We start from the raw sequence: 21,275 nt of genomic DNA, 5'->3' as shown, positions 1-21,275 counted from the left end.
GGGGTGTGGTGTAGACTCACTCTGTCATACATAGAGTTTATAGAGATGGTATCTGTAGTGTGGTGTGGTGTAGACTCACTCTGTCATACATAGAGTTTATAGAGATGGTATCTGTAGTGTGGTGTGGTGTAGACTCTCTCTGTCATACGTAGTGTTTATAGAGAGATGGTAGCTGTGGTGTGGTGTAGACTCACTCTAGTGTTTATAGAGATAGTAGCTGTGGTGTTGTGTAGACTCACTCTAGTGTTTACAGAGATAGTAGCTGTGGTGTGGTGTAGACTCACTCTAGTGTTTATAGAGATAGTAGCTGTGGTGTGGTGTAGACTCACTCTAGTGTTTATAGAGATAGTAGCTGTTGTGTGGTGTGGTGTGGTGTAGACTCACTCGGTGGAGCTGGCGTCCTCTGCGTCCGTGGCCACGGCAGACTGGGGGACGATGTCCAGCCGCCGGGCTGGATGGGGGCTGTCTCTCTCCAAGCGGGGGTCCTCGGAAGACACAAAGAACTACGGAGGAAGAGGAAGGACACGCCCTAGTGTGAATTCATGATGAAGCAACCGCCCAGTTACTAAGAGTAAAGACTTCAGGTCTATGCAACTTTAACCTGTATTGAAATAAATGAGAGATTAAGACTTGGTAAACGTAACCTAGCCTATATGGGTTGAGAAATGTAGATTTATATAGGGTTATAAAGACAATGTGGATAGTTGCACTTCATAAGGTGATCCGTATCAGTTGCAGGAAGGCAAGGCAAGGCAAACTTTATTTATAAAGCACATTTAAAATGACAGCAATCAACTAAAGTGCTGTACAGAGGTGGGCCCTAAGTAAAAACATCCCACGGCAGTTGAGAAGCATGGGGATTAAGATGGGGACAATGGTATACTGTGATATGGAAATGACATACAGTACAATGTGAGTCTGGAAATAGACATTGAGATTTTTTTTTTTTTTTTAAAGAGAGAGAAAGAGAAAAGAAAACTGCTGAGTCAACCCAATCACACATGGGTCACATGCTTGCAGGTCATAATAAGGTAACCCCAAACCCAGTAAATAAATGATTGAGGCCTTACTGAAATATTCATAGAGGGAAAATATGGTAATGTTATACATCAAGGTGCTTTCTGTGATGGCGGAACAACATTGTAGGTTCAGGTTCATGATGAGTATATTATAGCTCATTTGCATGTGCATACAGTACATACATAATAGATTGGTTAAAGACGGCAAGCAATGACAAAAATCTCCTTTTGAAAAAATGGATTAACTTGGCTCATTTGATCTCCATGCACAACAGAACAATGCATCATCAAGACAAAGCAGACGAGCGCATCCGGACACAACAACCCTCCCGGTTACCTACCTGCACGCCTCCTTTGACGGTCTCTCCCTCGGTCTCCGAGGCCTCGGCGTGAGCCTCTGCTGCTGCTGCCTCCTCCTCCTCGTCCTCCTCATCCTCGCCGCCCTCCTCGATGGTGCCGGCCCCGCCCTTGCGCTCCTTGTCCTTTTTCCTCTTCTTGCTGCTCTTCTTCCTCCGGCCCTCCGAGGGCAGCTTGGCCAGCGGATGGTGGATGTGGTGGGACGAGTGGCGGTGGTCTGGAGACGTCACAGAGGGGGGGGGTTCACAGACAGCTGTGTTAATGACTGCGGTGTTATTATACCACGGGGGTTGAGAGATCTTACTGATCATGAATCTGTGATGCCCCGCCCAGCTTGCCAGTAGCAACCAATGTTCTCATTGTTTCATGTCCTTTTATTTTCATTCTTGCTTCATTTTGAAATACTCCCCTCTCTCCTCGCTTCAGATACTCCACTTCCTGCCCTGTGATTATTAACCCCGTCCTGACTGGTTTCAGCTGCCCCCTATCCATCCCTTCCTCCTATGGTCCAATCCCAATGTCTACACTCACAGACTTTGAGGCACGTTCCTGCTAAGTTTGTGAGGGCTTATAGGGCGTTCCCACTGTCAAACCATCAAGTGCATGAGGGCTCTCTTGCAGACATTTGCCCTTTATGCCCACTTTATGCAAGTCTACATTTCTGAAGACAGAGGGAATTACCCACAGTTCATTGCGTTGTGATGTGAAACATGGGGTTACCAGAACGGTAAACAAACAAGCATGGAAGGAGCAACCAACCCTAATATTTACGTTAAAAAACAAAATAAGTTTTCATATTTTCAGATGAACTTGTTTATTGGTATCTTTGGGGAGTTGGTGGAAAAGCATGTAGCCTTATAATTATTTTGGTTTGAATACTTTTACGTATGGTTATCAACCCTAGGGATTTGTAATAATTTGATTTGTTTCAAAATATGTATGGTTGTAAATTACATATATTTCTATTCTGCGTCCTTAAATCAAATGCTATCTCAGTTATATCTAATACTATAACAGTTACTACATTAAACATGAGTTGCTTCTCATCTATCTCAGTGCAGTGTTCTTTGAATTGAGATTCCCAGTATGAATAATGAAAGAGTTTGCTGGAAGGGGGATTTGTGGGTGCAAAAGAGATTTTGAAATGTAAATTTTGAGCAGCAAAATACTTTTGGATCCACCACAAACAAGAATCACAGGCTGTAATGTAGTTATTTATTTATTGGCCACAAAATTAAATGATTTCAACAAGTTGAACAGAAATGTTTTAAGGGTAAAAGGGTTGTGGTAGCTGGTATTAATGTAAACTAAAGGGGATTTGACTCAACCCCAACATTAATTTACACATACATGAAAAATTCTAAACGTAAAATAAAAAGTCCCAAACCCACAATAGTAAGGAACATGTTTTGGGATCGTCAACCTAACCTGATGTTGCAACATGCTGTCCCATTCCTATTAATACCATTTTGTGCTCTTGCAGCCTCTAGCACTCAACCACATACCAGGTGACGTCAGTTAAGTCTGTGAGGGTTCAAGGCTTAGGCTGTAGGGGGGAGATTGGGATTGGGCCCATGTGTTGCCCTCTGTCTGTGCCAGTTCATCTTGGTACTCCTGTGTCTAGCGTTCTAGCAATTTTCCTAGTGTTTAGCTTTACCTGTATTATTGACCTCTATTCTGTTCCTGGACCTCGGCCTTGTCGTCTCTGTCGGATTGTTTAACTGCCTCCCTATGTACCAAACCTTTTTATTTTTTGCATTGTGGCTTTTGGATCAATTTGTTGTCCCCGAGTCATGTGATTGAGACCTTAAGCCAGCTATTACCGCTTTACCGTTGTTACAGAGCCATAAATTAGTGGGATTGAGTGAGTGAACCAGTAAGTGACTAAGTGACTGAGATGAGTGAGTGAACGAGCAATAAAGGAGAAAAAGAGATGAATGAGTGAGGGGCATAAGTGAATGCATTAGTGGAGGGTAGCTCCTGCTAACACTGAAAAGTCCTTATTGTGATGAGTGAATGAGTGAGTGATCTGAGAGAGCGACATTGATGAGTGAGTGATCAGAGAGAGAGAAATGAATGAATGAATGAATGAATTAGTGAGTGAGTGATGAGTGAGTGGCTGGTTGACTGTTTGTCTGACTAATCCAGCCGGCTCCTCCTCACACTCAAATTCGTCCTCACTGTAAATTAGCGAGTGAGTCCGCTAGATGAATAAGTGAGGTGAGTAAGTGAATGAGTGAGAGATGGGAGTGTGTCAGGTGAGTCGGTTTCCACTCACACTCAAAGTCCTCCTCGCTGTAGGAGCGGTGGGTCTCGTCGGGGAGCCGGGGGGCGGGGTTGAGGATCTGCTCGAAGCGCTGGACCCCCAGGGCCTTGTTCAGGTCTCCATCATCCTCCTCCACTGCCCGCTGGGGCCCCCTCAGGGATGCCGCAGGGGGCTCCGGCTACAGACACACACAGGACAGGAGAACCGTTTCAGTCAGGCCTGGGGAGGGACGCGGCGGCCATGCCGGTCAGTAGAACCTGTATTTAAGATCGTCTGCATGTGGCCCTGAATTAATGTGAGGTTTATGGTATAAACAATGGCGTTAGCAACATTATTCACGCTAGCTGGATATGGTTAGTGGTATAGCAGGGAACAGAAAACTGCACTCTGCACTGCAGTCAAGTTTGCCCATGAGCCAAATCTACAGCGCAAGACTCACCTAACCACCACTAGAGGGAGTTCTAGTCATGAGGGTAAAGCCAGAGAAGACAATGCAGAGAGATGCTCCCTGGACCCCTCATTCATCAGAATCACATTGAAAAGCAGTGACTCAGCACTTTGATCAATCTCTGCACTCTGCTGCACTCTACTGCCCGAGGCGTTCTGGTGGAGACCCGTGCCGCTACAGCTACGGAGCGGAGGTAAACTATCTGTTTTCGCTGCCCCGGGGCTTGTGATGGCGTGTTATGATAAGGATGGGGCCGCAGGGGCGTAGCAGGCCAACTCACTCCCGCACACAGCGTGACGCTCTCCCCGTGTCCCACCTCGGGAGGCCACGCGGGCGTTGCCGTGGATACGCCACGCTGGTCCCACAGTTCCCCCGTGGCGATCACCTCCTGTGACGGGAGACTTCGAGAAATGGCGCCGCGCCTTGTTTTGACCCCCTTCAAATGCTTCTCAGGCCGTCGCACACGTCAGCTGTAGATTAAATTTGCCACTGCGTCAGGGGAGGCCAGGGAAAGTACGTTTGGCGGATGAAATGCAATTAGGCTGCTCCCACCAAAAGCTTCTGTTCAAACCACCCAACTACTGTACAATTTTGAACACCACAGCGTTATTGAATTCACAGATCTTTTTGTCATATGTACAGCCAGATACAAGTAGGGTGAAATGCTTAAAAACACTTAAGACTACTGTACTGGTCAATTTTCTTACAGATATCACCAGGAAAACAAGTCATCAGTCATCTTTGAACTTGCTTGGTCATTGTTGATCCTTCTCAAGCATCAACTATGGCCCTATGGCGTGTAAATCTAAGAAAATATGTAATCAAAAGAGAAAGGCAATTTTAAAGCACCAAACTGTTTATGTTCCCAGCACTAGCGACCCATGTGTAGCATAAACATGGGGGCTTATGGTCTGACCTCCTAATGTACCCATACCACACATGGGTGTCAGAGCCAAGAGCAGAGCCTTTCTGAGGGATCTCTACTCGTCCCTCTGTCCCCCCTTCCCTCAGAAGAGCTGCACACATTCAATATTGACCCAAGGTGAAATTCCTCTCAAACCTTGATCAATCAACTGTTTCTGACAGGTCCATACCAGGCTCCCCAGGACCAAGGGAGAGGGGCCCCACCCTAACCTGAACGAGCCCTGAACGAAACATGTGAAGTTAAACAACTCAAAGACAACTTGATCATCAAAGTTAGAAAATTGGAAAGTAGCTTTTGTGACCCTTTCTCTCTTGTGACTGTGTGCTTTTATGATTTATGACAGTTGTTTGGCTTTAAAAGCTGCAATGCTAAACTCTAAAAATACCCCTAAACCATTGTACTAAGTCAATGTTTGAATGAGAACTGGTGGCTGTGATTCTCCCACAGTAGATTACGAAAATAACTGTGGCTTCAAGATAGACTATCCATAGACTATCCATAGACTATCCATAGAGTCATTATGCACCACAAACGCAGCGCATCTCATCCGCTCCAATACTCAGCTGCAGGATACCAGCCCGCTAAACGTCAAAAACATGATCCACTGGGACGCCAGGAGGAGCTAGGAGCGTTTATTTTCACTGGGCATATCAGATCACTTCACAGTAAATCTCAAGAGGTGGAAAAGATGTGCGATGGATTCTCAAAGAGGTGAAAGAATTTCCCCACAACCAAAAGCATGTGCAATAACAAACCCGGAATGGTGGGGCCATGGTACTACAACACAGACGACCAAAGGTGAATCCGATGAAGTAGCTTAAAAAGGTAGAAAAATCAACTACACTCCCATGCACAACCAAGCGTAAGACAAAAACAACACGCTTTCCTCCTCTTCGACCAGAGAGCGAGGTACTTACCTGACTCATAGTATATAATCAGATACAGTAGGTGAGGTGGCGGTAGTTTGCGTAGTGTTTCTGGTGGCAAGCTGCAATGCCCTCGTCAATAGCAACACTGGCACAGTAAACCTCCCCACCTCTATAAAGAAGGACAGGCAAGACTAAGCCCTCTCCCCTCGTCCACCACAGCCGCGTCATGCCCTAATCACAGCCCTATCTCATCTCATAGCCTGGCACCATATCTATCTGCCCATTGTGGCAGCAAGGTAGAATAAACAAGACTATTTGATTCACTCTCGTTTGAGGACAAACGCACCTGAAAGGGCAAGCGGTGTTTGAACTGCCTCCAACAAAAGTCTCATTCATCTCCCACTGTTACATTTGCCACCTGTAAATATTGATCAAGGTGCTTGAATGCCCTCCATGTTTAGAGATTTAAAAATCTAATTTGGAAACATACAGCCCTAACCTCAAGAGAAGGACACTTAACCTACAAACTGTTGGTGTTTAAATATTGCACTGCAATGTCTGAACGTGACCTTAAAAATGGCCTTAAAAATGGCTTGGTGAGGCGCGTAGCTCAGGAGGTAGAGCTGCCGGCTGGGGATCGCAAGATCCCTGGTTCGATCCCAGCTCCCGGCAGTACCAAAGTGTTCTTGAGAAAGACGCTGAACCCCAAAATGGCCCACGCACAGTGGCAGTACCTAGTACTGTCACCTCACAGCAAGAGAAGCTGCTGGGTCTTTCTGTGTGGAGTTTGCATGTTCTTGCCGTGTTGTTTGAGTTTCCTCCCAAACAACGCAATACGAAAAAACATGCAGAAGAACAGATCACTAAAGCTGTCCGTCCCTGATGAAGACGGACAGGAGCACTTGGTTGGTCCCTGTGGCGCGTCCCATGCACGCTGCCTACTGCCTGCTCCCAGCTGCCCTTGGGGGAAGGACGACGGGATGGGTTAAGCGCAGAGAACATTTCATCAGCGACCCTAAATGCATGTGTGTGTTCCTATGTGTCGCCTATTTGCATATGTGTTAGAGTGTGCTGTGTGATGAATAAAGATTTCTTCTTCTTCTAAACAGGCATTGATTTCAGCCTTCTTGAGGTAATGACTTCAAATAACGTCGCTCCACTCCAATTCTCACCAAAGGACCCAATTCGTGCCTTTCAGCCAAACATTTTCTGAGAGGACAGTGACACGCGGCTTCGCAGCAATTGATAGAATTAACGCAGGCTTCACATTTTTTTGGGCTTGACACCTCTGGCCCAACGAGCGTCATTTGAGAGCGGTGGTCAAATTGCATTGGAGGGCGAGGAGAACAGGGTGTTCAGGTGTGAGATGAGCAGGGGAGATGTGAACGGCCAGTCTGGCCCGCCTTTATCACTGTGGCAGCGGCTGGTGGACTGTAGGCCGGGTACGCTGCGATCTCACCCTGACCTCCACCAGGCCCTCGATGCCCTTAGCTGGGGAACAAATATAGATTGCAGATACTGTAGCTCCCATGAACAACGTGGAAGAGTTTCATTCTATCTTTTCTCTATGCTGACTAAGTAAGTTCTGTAAGTCCATGGCTGGAGAATGACTGATCACAAGGTCTTGCGATAGCCAGCGGTTATCTTTGGGGGGTAATAACATACAAACGAGGCAGAGAAGTGAAACCAAACCAAGCATGCTGCTGCTGCACCAACACTCTGAACAGGACACCGAACAAGGCGGAGGCACTAAGCAATACGGACATTTCAGTCAAGACTGATGGTTCGGGCCTAAAAAAAGGTTGTAAAAATAGATGGAGCTCAGATGCTCCCGAGTCTTATTTTTAGCCGGGCAATATGCCACCAGCCTTCCGTTTACCATTAACGGTGCAGGCGAGGTTACACTCCAGTTGTGTGTAATGAGCACTTGAGCTGATCCTCTGCACGGAGACAGAGAGATGATCCGAGCTTGCGGTGGCTCAGATCCCACACAGTCAGCACTCTGGGAGGCGGCAGGGCAAAGAGGGGCAGGTGGACAGTAGAGGATGTTATACAGAGATCATGTACTGTAATACGGTAACTGTCGAGTCATTGGATTTCTACTGCAGGACAGAGATATCTAATGTCTGCGGGGAGACTAAGCTGGCCTGGTGGGGCTGCTCTGCCTACAAATGACAGCTATCATGCTGCGCGAGGGAGGAAAGGTCATACTTGATTTTGAGGGGCCCTATTGATAGGATACCGACGCTCAACAACTACATACTATCAACTGCAACTCTGTTGATAAGCAACAACTGGTTAAGTTTGGCGTTGTGGATACTCAGTTGAATGTTTATCGATAGTTCATTGAACATCTACAGACCATCTGTTAGCGTCCCCTCAAAATAAATTGTTCCAGAAGGCAATGCCAATTTAAATCTTGTTACCCGTTTTTACCTGAGTCTTTAACAATACTTCTGAGTGGCTCTGAACGATGATCTAAAGATGCTCTAAAAAACTTTCAACTGCCACTCTGTCGATCTTAAATAACATTCTTTTAGTTAAACATCTATAGCCCATCATTAGCGCGACACTTTCAATAAAGAGTTACCAAGAACTCGTCAGAGGAAGCCAACAGAAGGCTGGCTCTGCAGCAGCCAACTAGGACAAGACAGGGACTGCTCTAAATACCTGGGATGCTACTTAGGGCTAGCTACGTGGGTGATTAGCTAGCCAGTGATACTACTACCCAAGGATGTGTAACCTCACACATTCATAGACAACATTAGACAACATTGCAATAGGGGAGGAGGCCGGTGTGCGTTGACGTGTGAGGTTGAGTCATAGCTTAGACAACATTACATTACTGGAGGAGGAAGGTGAGGGTGGGGGAAGGGAGGGTTGGGGTTAGGTTTGGGTAATTAATTATTTTAGTCATCGTCTGGCTGCCAGGTAATGAATACTGTAGATGTATGTATGTGACCAAACACATAAAATGCTGAACAAATCAGGTAATTTAAGCCAATTTTCCCCAGACAGGCTATATTTTCAGGAAACAGTAGATCAAACTCGTACTAAAGGGCATCCACAGACGACAGCCGGTCTGTGCGTGTGATTCATACACCATGTTGAACTGCCATGTCCAATATGCTTCTCTGTTTAAACTGTGCGGACTCTCAGACTCACCTTTATTGTGTAGAGAAACTCCATCAAAATCCAGCCTCCTCAATCAAACTGTGTCGATGTTATTTGCCTTTGTTTGTGAAGTAAAAATAAACCAGCTGGCCGACACGGTGACCATCTGAACCTGTACCTCCTGTCCCTTCCCGTTGCCCCAGTCACATGACTGACTTCAGTGCCTCACGACAGGAAGCGCACTCAGTTGCACAACCTTAGTTCTTCTAAAATCCAAACAGAATTATCTGAACTCCTTTGCGCATGCACGCACGTGCACACACGCACGCACACACACACACACACACCTCTACCCACACATACACACACCCCTACCCACACACACACAGACACACATACACCTAACCACACACACACACACACACACACACACACCTAACCACGCACACCCCTAACCTTATGGGAGATAATCATTAACTCAGGAGGGATTCAGCAGAGAAAGGGACCAATGACAGATCCCAGTCAGTCTTATAGCAAACAGACCTTATCTGTTATTCTAGCCTTTGCATTGATGCATCTGAAATGTTGTATGCACTGTGCAGCCATCTTGTAAAATGCAGATAAAATTGGTTAGCAACTAGGCCATTTATTACATAGTGATAGCCACAGGTGATGTAGAGACCATGGCAATTATGCATGGCTTCCAGGAAGCAGTGTTTAGACAAGACTGTCTTGGATATGGAAGGCCGAATCTGAGGCCCCACTTACTGCAGGCAATCTACACCATGGACAGGAAAAGGTTAGACGGCTCACATTAGCCAAAGTCACATTAGGGCCACGAAATGTCACAGCATGTTCATCAGCTCCACGGTCGCCACTGGCTACTCTGAGAGACACTTAGCAAGGACTGTTACAGGTCATGCCCATACTAATAACTAGCTAGCCTGTTTTATTTTATATTGGACTAAAGTACACAACTTCCTATCCTCTCCTTTCGTGACTCGATTCTGCAGGGTTTAGACACGTGTAGTGTGCCTCTGCACCTCAGTGGCACACAAGATACCCTGCGGTTGCAGCTCCAGCAACAGAATAACCTAGCTAGCAGCGCACTCTCTCACAGGTGGCAGACTCCAGACCCGGGCGAGCCCCTCTCGCTCTGGGGTGTTTGTGTCAAGCCAGGGCCTACCTCACCGGGGGGGAGGGTGGGGGGGGCGTCTCTCTGGGCCACATGATTAGATAACTTGGGATAGGAAGCAGTCGACTGAGCACAGCAAAAAAAAGAAATATGCAGAGCTCAGGGAAATAAAGCAGGCATTTCCTGAAGTGTGAGAAAAAGCTGGGATGGGCCTGGATATAGGCTGGTTCAGCAGCTCCAGCGCTGCGTGACCGGGGCTGTCCCGAGGCAAAAACATGGGAGCAAAACGTGTGCACAGGGCCTCAACCAAATGGAAAACAGGGCGAAGAGCCCAGCTGTCCTTTTCTGAGCAACATCAATGAGTAATCCATAGTCATGCCTGGACCCCCTGAGAAGGACATTTGCTACCCAGGAGATTATTCTCTCAACTCTCACAGACTGTGATTGAAGCCATTATCAAGGTAATGATCTCTGAAAACCCATCCATTGACTCTTTGTCAAACTGCCTGGCAGTCTGACACAGTCACTTAATTATCCCCTTGAAGATGTTATTTCGAGAGCCCCCCCAAGGATAGACCGTTGACCTTGGTCTGAGCCAGCTGGCCTCTGGGCATCACCACAACAAACTCCACCAGCAGTGATGCCCAGACGCCAGCTGGCCCAGACGGACCTACAAGTTCAGACACAGTAGCCAAGATGAGATGCTCGTTTTAGAACTTCCCCTTTCTCTGCTCACAGTATTCATGCCAGACCGTTTTAGACTGCCCTACAACTAGTGACTAAGTGCACTTTATATTCTTGGAAAAACATTGGAAGTCATTTCAGCACTGTTTTAGGGAAAGAGGAAGGAGAATGGTCCAATTACATGATAGATAGATCCTCCATTTCCCTCATGTGGAGGGCATTTCATGAGGGTACCCAGACAATTCTCTAGTGGCGCCCAAGGGAAATACGTTTCAACATTCCTGTTCATAAGTCGGATTGAATAAAACTGGCTGACTGTGGCTGTAGTCAGGGGACTGACGCGATCTCTGTGCCTTCATCTGAACACACTTTACTGTGAGAAGAACAGCTTCATACAAAAATACCCTCTGAAGCCAAAAGACTGTAGGTGTTGACTCAGCAGAAAACCAGATCGTACAGACTGAGGATGTGTGTCAGAGGGTGAAAAAAAGTGGGCGCTTGGCCGTCATAGAGGCAGAAACCTTTTTTGGCACTGAGCCACTGTGGTCTGCTGGAAATAAAATTATCATAAATTATCGATAACTTCATTAATTCAGTGCAGAGAGCGAAGAATATCCTATGAATGTATGTGGAGCTGCTTTCACTATAACAATGTTAACAACAGCACGTGTTCGGCCTGGTGTGTTTGGTTGCTGTGTCATGCAGTAGACATTAGCAGACTGACCTGTGTGGGTGTATTTGATTTGCTCATAGCTGCGCTCCGCTCGGTGCAGGGGCTAGGCTGCGGATGCTGCTGCAGACCGGGGGGGGGGGCGCAGGGACAGTGTGGCTTTAGCCCTTCTCTTTCTCACTGGGACTCAGACAGGAGCTTTTGGGCAGCATAACCTGGGGACACAGAAAGGTTAAAGGTTGATGACGTCATCGGTACTGTACATTACATGCAACAGGTTTATTCTCAGCAGCTCTATTCAGGATTCAGCCTTAGTAAGAATGTGGGTTGGACCAGTAAATCCAGCAACTCCAGACAGTAGCTTATTTGAAATTTAATTTCATGGAAATCATAGTAGTGGGCACCGACACAGGCCTTCATAGCCATGAAAGGTCATTTCTGTCCGGGCATTACTTGGGCCCAGATCTGTATTTACAAATGTTCAAACGGCATTCGAACCCAGGTCTGATCTTGGGGGAGGGACCAGGGACGAGGAGCACTTCCTCGCCGCCGCTCAAGGTCATTACCCTCCCCGGTCTGATAAGGGCCAGATAATGGAGTGCTACTGTGGAGAGAGTTTGTCTGATAAGTGGCAACGCGTGCGTAGGAAGGAAGGTTGTGTTTTAGAGAAGTGTCCACAGGGCCCATGGGCCAGGGAGAGAAACACAGAAGAGTTGTGGCCCTGAACCTGGAGGACAGAGGTAACTAACGGGCGCCTCGGTCAGAGAAGACGGTGTCTTGGTCAGACAAGACGGCGAGGTAGCAGCAGAACAGCCAATCTCTCCACATGATCTCACACTGGCAGGATGCAAAGAAACTTGATTTAGGCCTATTCCTGCCAGAGTGTCATGAGAAAACATGACCCTCTCAAACCCTCCGATATCCCAGGTGGTCCTTGCTCTCAGACCCTTCCGTTTATAGAAAACTTGGCACGAATAAGACATTGGCAGTGTGTGTGTGTGTGTGTGTGTCTTGTTTAGCGGGCAGCTTAGGACATGTGGTTTCATTCAAACAGTAAGAGTAGAGGAGAGCTCTCGTTCATTGATTGCAGCTCACATCTCCTCCAGCCTTGACAATGACATTGAGAGTATCCACTATCCAGTATACAGTCAGTATCCACTATCCAGTATACAGTCAAAGGCACCCTGGCTTTCTTGGCAATAATTATCAAAGTCACGACACGCCCTGCCCTCACTCATGATTGGGCGTTTATCATATCAATGACCTTGTTTACAAGAAGGGCTTTTAAGAGGCTGCCCAGGTTTTAACTGGAGCGCAATCAGAGTCAAGATTAGCCGAGCCACAAGCTGCTATTGGGTGGTTGTTGTGGGGGCTGCAAGTGTGAATTCTCTGTTGGGTCCAGGGCTTGGACCAGCAGCGTACAATACATCTTGCTGAATGCAGCCTAGGCCTATTGTATGTCTGTTTTGAACTCAGACAAAGAAAACAATTTGGATCTGCCTTTTAGGGACCTCCAGCTGGTCGTCCTGAATTTTAAGATAACTTTCTCAGTAAATCGAGATCTCACCACTGAGGAAAAATGGGGGGATCTCCAGGATAAGGTTACAGTGCACTGGCTCCCTGAACAAACAACCATGAGAATGTGCCCCAGGGAATATCTCTAATAACAACCTTTATCATAATCATAATGGTTAGTTATAATAGATATAAAGCATTACATAAATCGTACCAATCAACCACAATGGAAAGAATCAGAGTGGAGCAGACTTAGCCCACTCCGTGGATACAATAAGGCTGTAATCTTAGGCTACCATTAATCTGACAGAGCTTTAATACAAAAAGCAAAAAAGGAAAGAGAAAAAGGAACAGGCCTCAATCTGTCTATCGCATAAAGACGTTCTACAGTAGGAAGCTGAGGAAAATAAATCATGATTCCCAAACGTCTTTCTCTGCTTTTTGTCACCTTGCTCGTTTTCTCAAAACTCATTGGAGGAGGTCCAGGGGGAGGAGCCCCAGTCCTTTTCCTCCAATACTGTGTGAGAAGGGAGCAAGGAGAGACAGAACCTGAAGAATTAAGGAAAGACTGGATTGAGGACAGGTTACCTCTTCATAGGGCTGTTCTACAGACCAGGGTCGAAATATTACATGAAATCCTTTCAATTACTCAGCATTTTGCTTGAGTCCGCCTGGAGTGTCAGGTGGGTGAGGTTTGTATTTTTGGGAACAGCCCATTGGTTCTACTGTGCCAAACAAAAACAGTCAAGCACAGAGAAGTAATTACATTTATTGTAAATAATATTACAATTCTGACCCTAACAAGGATAGGGATACGTATTGTTTGTTGAGTAATTGGGTCTGTAAACAGGAAGAAGATAATAGTATAAATAAAGACTGTTACAGTCAGGAGAATTCTGGATTCAATGGGATGTTTTATATGCAACACATTAAGACAGGGTGAGTCAGCTAACTATGATATAACCTGTCCGATTGGTGTATTTCTACTCCACAATGTCTGCGTTTCTATTCACTGGCGTACACAATCAATCGCGTGGGTGTAGCTGTCATCCAGTTTTCTTCACTAATAATAGAAACACGGGACCTTGCAAAACCACAAAAACGATTACTGGATGTCATAAGATAAGATAAGCTTTATTAAGCCGGGAGAGGGGGGGGGGCAGGGATTCGGGTGTTACAGCAGTAGAGAGTGACGAGAAAAAAATGTAGTGAGTACTGTACAGTCATACGTGTAAATACTAGTGAAACATGTACAGTAAGGGAAAAATAAAGAACTATCTCAATGTAAAGTGACACGTGTTAAAGCGGGGGGGGGGGGGTGGCTGGGTTTGACAATGGAAAATGTCACAAGCTACAGTACAGCTGGTGTTACAATGAATCCCTGGCCACTGTTTCTGTGTTAAAAAGGGCCACAGTCAGTCAGTTTATCCTCTGACCAGATAATGAATTAATTATATGAATGATACTAACATTTGTTCATTCTAACCTACTGTATAAGACAGTCTCCAAAGATGTATCAAGCACAGGAATGTCACCGCATGATCATCGCTTATAGCTACTAAATAAGCGAACAAGGAGGTATAAGTCCCAGTTATACACCATAGTCAATTAAAAACCTCTTAGGACAGACTCTCCAGCTTACAGCCAAAGCAAATGTAGCCAGAACTCATTCATTCATTACAAGCATCCTTTTGCCTCAAAGGTATACATACACATGACCTGCTCAGCATGGTGTCTCAGAGATATTAGGCCACACAATGGAGTTCCACAGGACTCAATTTCCCTTACTGGAGATTTTTTTTTTTTTTTTTTACTTCTTTAACTATTGTTTTTGTACTGAGATTTTACTTAACTCGGGAAGTCACATTGTGATTTATATCTTATGTTTGAAGTGAGCCCTGGGCAAAGAAAGCAGCACAAAGCAGGCTATGAACACATTCCTCATGTGCAACACAACATCTTGTAATGGCTATACTTCTGACTTTTTGGTGGAGCCAGTGCAGGTTTAGAATAATCCTACTAGGGCAAAGCAGATTGACCGAATCCTTCTGAAGTTATTGGCTAGAGATTCGATCAAGAGTCTGGAATGTTGTGTTGCAGACATAATTGTAGGTCCGTCAGTTGTCAAGTCAAGTGAGATGCAAAAGTGCAGCCCACAGATTACATACTCATATTATATAGCACTTCTATATCAAAGGGCATAATTTAAGAACATTTCAATAAAATATAACTACCGCCAGCTGAAATACCAATCTAGAAATAGAGACTTGATCATAATGTAAAAACCTCAGTTGACACACAGACCCGTACATTAGAGACAGGCAATGAGAGAGGACCAATTTAGGATGTTATTAAAGAGCTGCTCTGAAGTACAGTATATGGGCGAGTGTCATGAAACAAATTGTTCTATTTCGTGGAGCTCCACCCCACAGGGCTACTGTAGCTCCTATTGGCTAGTGAAACCTAGCTAGCTACAATTGACTGAAGAAAAAAACCCATACACGCACCTGTGCCCAACCAGGTCCGGTGCACCATGGGCGAGCGTCATGAAACAAATTGTTTGTTGCATCTTTTTGTGATACAGTTAAAGATTAACAATTTAATACTATCAGCAAATGTGACATCACCTTCTGCTCAAGTCTCCAAGATAATGTGTGGCCTTCGTGTTTTATCAAACTTCTGATGACATGCTATAGGCTAGTTCTACCAGACTAATCTGCGTACTAGTCACAAATTCAAATAACACCATTATCTGTAATTCCATGTGATTACAAAGCTCCAGAGGTCTTGGAATGTGAGCAAACACAAACAAAGTCTTTTCAATAAAGAGCTAGCCCACCTATCCATGGTGATGAATGAACAAGACAGGCAGAGAGCACAGGCACTTAACATCTCCAAAAGAGAAAACAAAGCACTCCTCTACAGTATGAGCACTAGGGCTGGGTATCGATTCGAATTTCAAGGATCGATTCGATTCCGATTCACAAGGTTCAGAATCGATTATCACAATTCAATTCAATTCGATTCGATTCAATTCAATATCGATTCGGTTAGTGTTACTAAAACCTGTTTTTTTTTTATAGCTGTAACCTTAATTACATGACTGCCAAGTTATGCAACACATCAATACTAGGGCTGGGTATCGATACTGATTTCCAAAAATGAATGAATGAATGAATGAACTATTCATTCCTTCATTTATTCATTCATTCATTAAATAAAAGATCGATTTTGGGATTCATGAATCGATTCTGAATCATTTGATACATTTTTTAACCCAGCCCTAATGAGCACAGCAAACATGCTCATCCTGAATTCAGTCTGCCAGTTTGGTATATCATAGTGGTCAAAACAAATTCATGTATCATCTACTTTTTGGTCCTGATGTGAAAGTGAGTGAGTTTGAGTCAGTCTGTTCAGGCCATTGAAGAGCTAGACTACTAACTGACACTACAACACTTTTTTTCATGTACGTTATGTGTTACTGTCTGTCCTGTTTTTATGACATCTGAGACCATGTTGAAAATAAAGTGTTAACATGTTATCCCTTGGATTAATTGTCTGCTATATTATATAAAATCAATCAATCAATCAATCAATCAATCGACTCGAATCAAAATCCTCTTCTGCAGTATCCCAGAGAACTTACAAAGCAAAGCAATACTTTAGTACTAGGTGTCATTTGGGGCTGCTGTACCCTCTCTCTCCTCACCTCAACCTAACCAATTTCCTTAACAAATCTAAACAAAACACACTGTGAACTCTCACTAGGGCTGCAGCTCCAGCATGTACAAGCAAGCTTGACCAAAGCCGTATCACTTTCAGCACTGAAGAAGAACACATTTATGTCATGTGGAAACAGAAAAATTGTTCATCTTGGTAATAAAAAATAATATGAAAACAGCCAAATGCAGAAAACACCTGAATTAGACAATAAAATAACTAGTCAGTCAATATTCTAGACAGAGATATTCTAGTATAGGACCTTACCTTTGTGTGCTTACTGCAGGGAAGCCACTGCTGCCATCGTAACGCAATGCTGAACGCTGCCGAGAGGAGAACAGGAGGCGGGCAGAGGGCAGGGGAGAAAAACAAACAGAAGAGAGACAAACAGAAAGAAAGAGAGAGAGGGAGGAAGAGAGGGAGAAAATAATATACAGTGAGCGAGGTGTGTTTGTGTTTGCTGGCTGTGTGTGCCGTTAGCCTGCCTGTTCCCCCTGAGTGCCCTGTGAGAGCAGCATGCAGTGACTGATAACAGCAGCCTGGCTCCTCCAGCTTATGTTTCCTTCTGTCGGTCGCCCCGCTGACAAGTAGCCATGTGACTGGAGTACCCACTCAACGCTGAGTCACAGGCCTCTGGGTGTAGGCTGCGCACGTACATATACGCCCGCCTGGTTAGAAATGCAGCCACCGAGATTACCACGCAGATACAGGTACACGGCACAGTTTGTGTGTCGTGTCTTATCTGGTGCTGAGCTGGAACAGCTATACCGGTTTCAGTCTTAACAAGTTCCCAATCAGACCCTCAACCTATAGCCCTCATTTCAGGAAATAGGTTTTTATCTAGGAAATGATTTTGATGACCTCATTCAACTTTAAATTCCAGAGAAATCCAACCCTCCTAAATTCAATATATCACCATGTAATGACCCTGAACAGAACTAGAAAGATCCTTCACTCCGACCATACTGACAGAAACCTGGGACAGTTGGCTACGGTATATTGTCACACTGGTCCAGCAACTGTCACAAAATGACAGTGTTATTAACAGAAAGTAGCATTTAACGTGAAAGAGATTCACACAAAAAGCAGGTTGTCATGAAACAACTGAATCATCCGCGTGCCAAAATGCACGTTGCATCAGAAATTATACCATGTAAGAAACATTGCCTCATTCAACCTAGATTTAGAAGCAACGCAGAGACGACCCTGTAATAAAAGAGTAGACTGTCTTGAATTATCAAATTGATGTGGTCAAAATTGGGATTTAGAGAACTCAGACACTTCTATCTTTTTATTTTATTTACCTTTATTTCAATAGTTACAGTAAGTTAATTGAGAATCTCATTTACAACGACCTGACGACCTGGCCAAGAGGCAAAACAGAAGGTGAGTCTGTACAAATAATAAGACATAAGTAAATGAACAACAAGAATCAATTTAATGTTATCATTACTACAGTATTATCACTCACTACTTCAACTAGATAGAAGACAATATATTCTGTTACATTGCAATCCAGAGATTTGGTACCTGGCAGTATAAAGAAGAACAGACTAATCCACAAATAATTCAACATTCAGTCAAAGGTGCTGGATTATTCATGTTTGCTTAAACAAAGTACAGTCCTGTAATATAAACATGTTGCTCGCCAGAGGGTCGAAAACTAAAAAGCATTCCACATCAGCTTATATGAGACTTTGGGGCTGAAGAAATGCCTGGGGCCAGGATAACAAGTCCTGTGTGTGTGTGTGTGTGTGTGTGTGTGTGTGTGTGCGTGCGTGCGTGTTATTCATGCGTGATTGTTTGTCAGTGGGTCAACGGACCTCACTTGCAGGTCACATGCCGGTCTTGCGGCGGTGAACAAGTGCGTCTCAAAAAGCCCAGAGAGCCCAAACTGTCGTTCGCTTCAAAGTCGGTGTTTTCCCATTTCCCAGTTGTGCTCCAGAAATAGAACAATACACGGCGCAACTGGGGTCAGTTCTATTAAAAGATGTGTGAGCTTTGACTTCCAGATAGACAGTAACACCTATATGATTCAAATGGAATCAAGAGCTGCCCTTCCCTGGTTCAATGTAAAACTTGAAACTACTAGCTAGGTTACACTCCCTTGGTCAATCCCAAAGTACTGTATATGGAAATATCTATAAATGTGGCTACAGTAGAAACAACATCATCCAATCCAAGACTGGCTGATGTAACTGAACACACAGCTCTCACACTAAGCCAAGAGAAAAATATTACACATAAAATCAAATGCTGAGAAAACACTGAGTAAAATACAAATGGGAGCTAAACACCAGCTCCCTCGCAAAGGAGGCACAGCAGAGAATGCACTTCCTGAGGCAGCTGAAGAAATTCGGACTATCAAAGGAAATGATGGTACTCTTCTACACCTCTATCGTCGAGTCCATCCTCACCTCCTGCATCAACATCTGGTACTCAACTACTACAGCCAAGGACAGGGCCAAACTGCAGCGCGTCACTCGATCCGTCGAGGTGATCGGCTGCAACCTGCCCTCCCTCCTGGTCCTGCACAACTCCAGGACCTGAAGCGGGCCAGGAAGATTGCGGCCGACCCCTTCCACCCCGGCCATAATCTCTTTGTTTAACTCCCCTCCGGCAGGAGGCAGCGGCCCATCAGGACCACGTCTGCACGCCACTGAGGCAGCTTCTTCCCCACGGCCATCAGCCTCTTCAACGAAGCCTGTGTTATTGTCTTTGGATGCGCGACTTGAATTGCATTCTTTGCGAATGAAAACGAGTGCACCCAGAAGTTATTCACATCCGGATATCACTGCACCCTGGAAGTCATGCACTCTCGTGAGCCTCCGCTCTAATGAGGATTGCGCCCTAAAAGCATGACATGGTCCCCCAATGTCTCCCCCCCGCTCCACCATGGACTCCACCACCGTTGAGACAAGGGTGCGTTAAGTAGCTGAGCGTTAAGTAGCTGAGCGATCAGTGAACAGAATTCACTTAACAAGTTGCTCAGTTACACTGATCTGATCTGCTCAGAACACAAGTGAGCAGTTTTGAACTATGATCTGTTTGAGCCAAACACCGTGTCATAATCATCATCATCACCATGAGCAAAAAAAAACAAAGGGCGTGTTTTGGCTTGGGAATCGTTGGCTCGCTAATCACACAATTGACAACAGGTGAAAAGTTCTCGTCTCCTAGCAACTAAGCGCTCGGTTAGAGCAGAATGTTAAGTGGTTTTAAAAACTCAGCATTCAAAGTGAGCATTCTAAGAGCGAGCGCTCAGCTACTTAACGCACCCAATACTGTCTAGAGACTGGCACATGACCTAATTGCATTTGTAGGATGCACCGCACTTACATATGACGCCGCACACACATACATACTCACTTACACATTACACTCTGCATACTCACTGTATACACTGACTGCACTACTTTTGTATATTCTTCTTCTCTTAGCTTATCCCTTTTTTTTGCAGCATTTTGTACTCGCCCTTTGCACTGTCCTGTCTTTGCACTGTCCTGTCTTGTCCCTGCACCCTGTCAAATGTTATCTCAATGTTATGCACCACGTCAGAAATAAAATTCCTAGTATGTTGAAAAACTACAATAGCAATAAACGGATATAATATGCATTCTGATTGTGAAAAGACGATCAAAGTCGCCCGTCGTCTAGCCTGGCTCAACGGATGTAGGTTTGAAACAAGCCTCCCATTGGCGCCGCTCAATTCCAGCGGCACCAATCACATTCAATCCCCCGGCACTGTTGGGAAAAGAAAAAAAGCACTTAGCACTGCCCAAGACATGATGTGTTTCTTTAAACCAAAAGCCAGACCTTTCTCCAGCGCTGGAACATTGAGAAACTAAGTGTGGAGACGGTTCTGGCTATGAGAGACTACCTGACGACAGGAATCAATGATTACACATCTATGAGTCCAGTCCAATGTATTTATTCCTTCCCCATTATGCACCTCCATTGTGCACCTTAATTATACACCTTGGAGATTTTGAATCTCAAAAGTCGCATTCCTTTACTCCTGTGGTTCAGAGAGTTAAAGGACAATGCTCGTTTTTGACAACCTGGACCTTATTTACGACATATTATAAGACGTTTGACTCACCGAGATCACTTTGGTGTAGTTCGGAGGCATGTAGAAGAAATTTAAAATCCAGCGCGAGCCAGTATATCCATGTAATGGCGGTGGTGGGGGCACCGAGAATGCAGTTTCTAAAAATCTATTTTCTGCCGCGAAACAGTTGTTTTCATCAATCTGTCTTGATGAATCGCTAGTTGCTAGAGTGTGTTGCACTGACCATGACTGTGACCATGTTGAATTGTGCCCATTTGCCCTTATCCAGTATGCATATTAGGTAGAATGTCAAAGGGATGAAGCATTAAGCATTGAGACCTCACTTCTCGTTTACGCACCGTTGCGTTGACGTTGAGTGGGGGCCATGTTAATTTGTTCCCGCTGACTCTTAGGGAGCATGCATATTAAGTAGAATGTCAAAGGGATGATGTGTTGAGCATTGAGACCTCACTTCCTATTTACGTGGTGTTGCATTGAC

At 45.0% G+C, this 21,275-nt stretch overlaps 1 protein-coding gene across 1 annotated transcript in view; it reads right to left on the bottom strand.

Moving 5' to 3' along the window:
• slc4a2b (solute carrier family 4 member 2b) overlaps positions 1-9,163 on the bottom strand; it is a 30,980-nt gene extending 21,817 nt beyond the window's left edge. Inside the window, exons 1-4 of the mRNA XM_084461264.1 lie at positions 9,050-9,163; positions 3,655-3,820; positions 1,361-1,593; positions 385-503 (exon numbers count right to left, since the gene is read on the bottom strand). Of these exons, the coding sequence (XP_084317390.1) occupies positions 385-503; positions 1,361-1,593; positions 3,655-3,820; positions 9,050-9,073 (542 nt within the window). The 5' untranslated portion in view covers positions 9,074-9,163. The remainder of the gene's footprint in view (positions 1-384; positions 504-1,360; positions 1,594-3,654; positions 3,821-9,049) is intronic.
• Positions 9,164-21,275: the final 12,112 nt, after the last annotated feature.

This window comes from Borostomias antarcticus (assembly GCF_949987555.1).
Source record: "Borostomias antarcticus genome assembly, chromosome: 2".
Lineage (NCBI taxonomy): Eukaryota > Metazoa > Chordata > Actinopteri > Stomiiformes > Stomiidae > Borostomias > Borostomias antarcticus.
This window is presented reverse-complemented; position numbering and strand designations above follow the sequence as displayed.